At 45.8% G+C, this 7,204-nt stretch overlaps 1 protein-coding gene across 1 annotated transcript in view; it reads right to left on the reverse strand.

Moving 5' to 3' along the window:
• The window catches only part of LOC133113906 (protein FAM117A-like), a 14,475-nt gene extending 7,872 nt beyond the window's left edge, over positions 1 to 6,603 (reverse strand). Inside the window, exons 1-4 of the mRNA XM_061223041.1 lie at positions 6,058 to 6,603; positions 3,497 to 3,636; positions 1,003 to 1,098; positions 436 to 558 (exon numbers count right to left, since the gene is read on the reverse strand). Of these exons, the coding sequence (XP_061079025.1) occupies positions 436 to 558; positions 1,003 to 1,098; positions 3,497 to 3,636; positions 6,058 to 6,175 (477 nt within the window). The 5' untranslated portion in view covers positions 6,176 to 6,603. The remainder of the gene's footprint in view (positions 1 to 435; positions 559 to 1,002; positions 1,099 to 3,496; positions 3,637 to 6,057) is intronic.
• Positions 6,604 to 7,204: the final 601 nt, after the last annotated feature.

A 7,204-nucleotide genomic window follows, 5' to 3' on the forward strand; every position in this document is an offset into this window, starting at 1 on the left:
TGTGTGTATGTGTGTATGTGCGTATGTGTGTGTGTATGTGTGTGTGTGACTGTGTGCATGTGGATGTGTTGGTGGGGTTGTGTGTGTGTGTATGTACGTATGTGTGTGTGTGTGTGTATGTGTGTGTGTATGGTGGGGGCCTATGAGTGTGTGTTGAGCGACGCATTCGTGTGTGTGTGTGTATGTGTTGGTGGGGTTGTGTGTGTGTGTATGTGCGTATGTGTCTGTGTATGGTGGGGGCCTGAGTGTGTGTTGAGCGGCGCATGCGTGTGTGTGTGTGTGTGTGTGTGTGTGCGCGTGTATGTGTTGGTGGGGTTGTGTGTGTGTGTGTGTGTGTGTATGTGCGTATGTGTGTGTGTATGTGTCTGTGTATGGTGGGGGCCTATGAGTGTGTGTTGAGCGGCGCATGCGCGTGTGTGTGTGTGTGTGTGGTACCTGTGTGGCTCCTAGGGCGTGCCCTGCAGGCAGGGGGTGCTGTTGGAGCTGAGGCTCCTGCTCCTGGCCACCCGGGAGCCCGTGCTTGGAGCGCTTCTGCAGGTGGTGTTTGAGTTTGGCGATCTGTGAGCGGTATGGAGGGGGAGAGATGCGTGAGAATCACTCCTCGACAAGGGGAAGGGATGCACCGGCACTCTGCTGTGTACCACAGGAAGTCCAACAGTTTTCCAAACAGCGCTCAAAAGCAAGGAAAATGGCTTCCATACCGGACGTCCAAAAAACAATCGTATTCAAGCACACATTACTGTCATGTTACTCCCGCCCATGCCCTTCAATCCATGTCCACCCTTTGAATGCGCTAAATCGGGGCCATTTAGGTCTAATTACGCACTCACAAGCAGTTGTAATGCAGCGCAACATTGTGAGGAAACTGCGGCCAGCGGTGGATGAAGTTCACAAACACTGTACTTAGGATTGTAAAAGTAAACACGCTCGGTAAAATGTTACAAACGTGATTTAAAAGTACTTTTACATCAGGATGCGTCAGGTATAAGTGGAGACACTCACGTCCTTCAGGTGTTCGGCGCTGCCCCAGGAGGCTGAGCGCTTGTGGCCGACGCCCGCCCTCCTGCCCCGCGACTCGTCCAGCCAGGTGCTGGGCGTCTGAGGAGGAAGAAGAATCCAGAAGGTCAAATCTGCCGTTCCCCCTCAGTCTCCTCCCGCCAGTCACACGCTTACCCACGTCAGCAAAGCAACAGCTTTAAGGTCCCGTTTCCCCAACTCTCAAGGCAACAGTAACACACGCCATGAGAATGAGAATGAATATCCCAAGATCAGCGCTTCAAACTGATTTATGCCAAATGTGGATTCTGAGCCAGGAAGTTTTTAAAAACATCCTGACATGTTTAACGCTTTTAGATATGGGTCAAAAGCCTCTGGCAGGGTTCTCTTAGAATTTAAGAATTTTATAAAAGCAGGTCGGTCCTTCAGCATGAAATTGATGAAATTCCAGAATTCTCCAGACCTGGGTCAAATATGTAACAGTTTTGGTTTCAAATACTTTTCTGTGCTCAATTGATCTTGCCTGGTGCAATTGAGCCGACCAAAACCAGAAGGTGGAGTTTGCACTTTGACTCAATGTTTGTCTGTAAACCAGGCCAGTCTGTGCCTCGCAATGCAGTCTTAACTCCGGATGAGAGAGTTGGAAAAGAAAACTCATTTTTAAAAATAGGTTGGGTGAGCCATAGGTTATTTAAGGTTCAGCAAGCACTCCCATCAAACCAGGTATTAGTGAAAAGAGGCCAAAGCCCTGGCAATCCAGCCAACCATTACACTACACTGCCACCTCTTTGACTCCTATCACCTGTGAGAGGATGAATGTGCCGTATATGTAATGTAATGCGCTAATGCTAATACTTTGGGCAACCATATTAGAGGGAGATGCTAACAGTACTGTACAGCCATGTGCTAATGCTAACCATATTGTATAACCATATTAGGTGCTAATGCAAATAGCCTCTTTGCATGTAAGGCATGTTTGAGATCTCTCCACAGATTTTCAATCATATTCAAGTGCTTCACAGTTGGCAAGGTGTTCTTCTCTCCAAAGGCTTCACCCTTTTTACTCTAAACATACCTCCTTTGGTGGTGGCAAAAACATTACAGTCCAAAGCACATTGAGAAGCCTGAAACCTTTTGTAACAATGTTCTTTTGTATGCTTCATACGCTTAATTTTGTGTTGAGGTTTTAGCCAGTTTAGAATGATTCTCTTTTGCAGTGATGTGTGGGTTCTTCTGAGCATTTCTCACCAGGTCTCAGGCCATTTTATGTGAAATCTTTCTTGGTCTTCCAGACCTTGCCTTGACTTCAACTGTTCCCTTTACCTTCCATTTTCTAATAGTGTTTCTGACAGTGGAAATGGGTTGTTTGAAACTTTCTCCTTCTTGGTGGAAATGAACCATCTTAATTCTGAAATCCTTGGACAACTATTTATTATTATTGTTACCACCAGACAGGACAGCCACTGCAATGGGATACTTTAGAAGGCATGGAGTTACTTCAGAATACAGTTTTACAGTTTACAGTTCAGCCCTGGAATTATACTCACCTGACTTACAGAAGACTTAATGAGTAAATCACCTGGATCTGGGCCTCAGTAATCATATTTTTTTTTAAAGTAACAAAGGATAATCCAAAAGGGTTCCAAAACCTTTGTACAGGGCCTTTTTCCTTTTTTTAAGATTTATGTTTTGATTGCTTTCGATCGCATACAGATTAATTGCAGCAAACATTTAAACCAGGGGTAGCCAAGTCTTTGCAACCCACTGCAGCCGCATATTGTCCAGCCATGTTAGGTGCCAATTCTATCAATATTGTACTGCCACATTAGGTGCTAATGCTAACACTATTGCCAAGCTACTCATGCACCAATAATAATGCTAATGTCCAGAGTGTACAAAGCCCCTGCCCTCCGCTCACCGTTGGACTCCGTGGCTAAATAAATAAGTGCAGGACATACAAATAACACACATTCCTACAGCAGCTCTGGTGTAGGGTTGCTGCACCTCACATCATGGGACACGGGCTATAAAAAGCACCGCTGCGCTGCATGCGGTGGGGAAAAGCTCGGCTGAGTATGAGCGCATGCAAGAAAACTCCGGACGACGGTTCTAGCATTTCATGAAAAACACCAGTAGGAAGGGTGATGTGTATAATAGGGGCAGAGAGAGAAAGAGAGAGGGAGGCAGGTTTATCCAGGGTGGCCCATCAGTGGACATGAGCTAATTCACATGACTTTCATTTAAATGTACAAAACCAAACACGATTTGCAAATGGACAGGAAAACGGAGGAAGTCGCGATTTTCCAAAAGGTCGAGGGGCTTACCCACGACGGTCCATGACATCATGGCAACCTCATTTCTGTACTTTGTTGACCTCGGCCCGTTGGGGGTAAAGGGGGGTTCAGGTCAGCCAGGGTGTCTCAGTTTTACCGCTGTGCTAACGGGCTAAGCAGCCAGCATTGTGCCAGGCATCCAAGCTCCAGGCTTCCAACTGGCTCACCTGAGTGGCTTTGTCATTGACGCAGGAGGCCTGGTGGGGCTCTTTGGGCCACTGGCCCTGCAGGTAGGGTCCCACCATGTTGTCCAGGGAGAGGGTTCGGCGAATGCTCGGCTTCGGAGGACGTGACTTGGTCTTCTCGGCTGAAGGAGTAACAAAATAATGTAAAAAATTACATTAAAATTCTGCTTCAATTTAGTAATGTTATATGATTCACAACAAACATCTCATTGACACCATAGACAAAGGCTTTGCAATGAACTATGGGAGATTGATGCAAGGGAAACAGGGAAATGGCTGCATACCCAGTCTTAAAGATGAAGTTTAAAAGATAGGACTAGGAACATTACATTGGTAAACTGACATCTTATGTAGCAGGGCGTTACAAGCATCCCGTTGTGGATGGTCTGTATGACTGTCAGCAGATGGTAAATGTTTTAATATTTGTTGGGAGGGTGAATTTTTCCTTAATAACAAAATAAGTTATTAAACTTGTCCAGAAAGTCATGAAGTGCCATCACAATTCATAGCACCACTCAGAGTGAGGCTGCCACTCTACACTCCTCACTGCCCCTCTCTCAGAGTGAGGCTGCCACTCTACCCTCCTCACTGCTCCTCTCTCAGAGTGAGGCTGCCACTCTACACTCCTCACTGCCCCTCTCTCAGAGTGAGGCTGCCACTCTACCCTCCTCACTGCTCCTCTCTCAGAGTGAGGCTGCCACTCTACCCTCCTCACTGCCCCTCTCTCAGAGTGAGGCTGCCACTCTACCCTCCTCACTGCCCCTCTCTCAGAGTGAGGCTGCCACTCTACCCTCCTCACTGCCCCTCTCTCAGAGTGAGGCTGCCACTCTACCCTCCTCACTGCCCCTCTCTCAGAGTGAGGCTGCCACTCTACCCTCCTCACTGCCCCTCTCTCAGAGTGAGGCTGCCACTCTACCCTCCTCACTGCCCCTCTCTCAGAGTGAGGCTGCCACTCTACCCTCCTCACTGCCCCTCTCTCAGAGTGAGGCTGCCACTCTACCCTCCTCACTGCCCCTCTCTCAGAGTGAGGCTGCCACTCTACCCTCCTCACTGCCCCTCTCTCAGAGTGAGGCCGTTGCTCCTCATCCTGTAACAGATGATGGGACGTGGGCCAGCTGAAGCACACAAGTTTCCTCACAGTGCCCCAACGACCTATCTGGAAATCTATTCCGATCAGGCGTAATGACAAAGGGGCCCAAAAGAACAATTCCTTGAACAGTAAAAAATGTTTTTAGGGAAATTATTCAGAAGCCCTGGCTTTGACTCCCCTTACAGAGTAGCTGAGCACTGACGGCTGAGTAATCCCCAGCAGGTGTAGTTTTAACACAGCTCTTCTGTGCAGCTCTCCACGCCAACACGCACGCACGCACGCACGCGCTCAGCATCGCTCTCACACTCACACAGCTACTGAGGGCAGACGTGATATAAAAAGAAACACCCCACTGATCAGACGGGTCAGAATCCCCTCACACCAGAAACCATAAGCTAGCAGGTCCCCATGCCAGAGCTGCTCAAATGAGCTGTGAACTAGTCAGATACATCAGCGCATGAGACTGCGGTTCCTATTAAAACAAAACCACAGCCAACATTCATCGCGTTACTGAATACCGAGGAAGGCATTCTTCCCGATTAATCATACAATACTAATTTTCAAAACCATTATAATGACTAAACCACAGACAGAGGTATGTCATGAGAATACAATACATGAGAATCAAGAGTTTTTGCACTTCTTGCTTGTTGATAGCAAAGAAGAATCTTCAGCAATAAAGTCAGACATTTAGGGTCTGAAAGTAAGAATATCCAGATTAGTGAGTGGTTAATAAGTATCGTGAAAAAATACATCCCTGAAACACAGCCAACAGAAATGTGGATTCTCATTGATCTTTAGCCAGTTTAGAATGATTCCCTCGATTTTTAATGTATTCCTCTGGGGAGAACTTTCCTGTCCCATACGGCACCCCTTTTGCCAGTCTAAGGCAGACTACTGCCTCGGGTGGCATGTGTGTGGCCATGCAGAAGCATTGGTCTCATTTTATTTAAAAGCAGTGATACAGTATTCAAATATGAAATTTGGACAAAAATGAATGGGCAAAAGTTCCAACATTTAACCCTGAATAAATCACTAAACACTCTTTAAACGGTTAAAGCCAGCTGATGACCCTGGTCAGAACGGTTTAATAAGAAATGGCTGGTAAATTAGAATCTAATTTTTAGGCTAAATCCCTCCCCTCTTAACTCGCATTCACATGCACACCAGGGTAGGGGGAGCTGGTGCGTGAAGCACATTCTTCTGTTGAATAAACTAGCTAAAGTTGTTGGACTCACTGAGACGAAAAGTACTCTTTTAGACCTTTCAAACATATGGTAATGAACAGACAATTTGACCATTGTAAAATATTTGATGGTCACTTATCGGATATTATCTTTCAGCAATTAAGCCATGGCGAATATGATACATAGCCCAATTCACACGCATGCTCGACTGCATTCAAACTGAACAGTTCGAAGGTGCATCTCTATAAAGTCATTGGCATATTTACCAGTCTTGGCATCCCTCAGTCGCGGCTGGGCTTTGTTGTGTAGCTGGAAGGGGACTGTGGCTTTGAGGGGTTGAACACCCGAGGTGCCCCCCCTGCCAACTCCACTTCTACAAGACATCCTTAGTGGAAGCCTCTGCAAACCGACCACACTTCTCAACTTCAAATAACTAAACTACCTCAATTTTTGAATAAACTGTTAACTTTGATTGAATGCGTTCGATGTCACTTAAAGAACTCCGTAAGTAGTTTCGCCTTGTCGGAAACGTATGTTCTAGTTTTATCGCGATCTAACTCAACTGTTAACAAGCAAACGCTGCTGTTGGCTAGCTCGACTAGCAAGCCTGCTAATTTCTTTTGTGATGATATGGACTTTTCCCTGATATTTCCCCGAACTAGGTATCGGATTGAGATCGCAGAAACAACTAGCCACGATACATTCTAAATTTCACAACCAGACTACAGGAAAAACAACTTGATTTATTAACGTTTTTTGGTTATATTGTGTAACTTCTCCACTGCTTCGTCGTCACGGATCCAACTTGCCACTTTTCCTTGCAAAACTGACAACAGCAACACGCTCTTGTCCCTTTAGCTTCAGAGGGCAGGGTCAACGCCAACTCCCTGATCTGGTTGGCTGCTTAAAAGTACTACTCCAACTTTATTGGTCAAAGTAAGTATCATTTTGCCGGGACTGCCCACGAAAACTGTGTTTCAACCCACTTATTAATATTCATATAGTTCATTCTTCAAATCTGTGGAGTTTCCCGGGAAGTTTTAGCTTCATCTGTTGCAAATGTTTACACTATATTAAACAGTAACGCATTTGTTTTCCCTCGCAGTGTCCCGTTGGCATTGGATGACTTTACGTGTATTTGAGGAATTTGATATTTTAAATACCCAGATCGCCCTGATTAGCTGTGTCGAAACATTACTGACCCATTTTAACTCGCATCAATACAGTGGAGTCTTAATTAAACGACCGTCACCTTTTTTCAAAGCCTCTTCACCATTTTCTTCAGTTTTTTAAATGGCTTCAGCCACTCAGTAAAGACCCTCTTCTGAAGATAATATTGCATTTCTATACGATGTTTCTGAGTGGAGATTATACGTTTTTGTAAACAGGCACCAACCCCTCTAATTCGACTAA

Source organism: Conger conger, chromosome 16, assembly GCF_963514075.1.
Source record: "Conger conger chromosome 16, fConCon1.1, whole genome shotgun sequence".
Taxonomy (NCBI): Eukaryota; Metazoa; Chordata; class Actinopteri; order Anguilliformes; family Congridae; genus Conger; species Conger conger.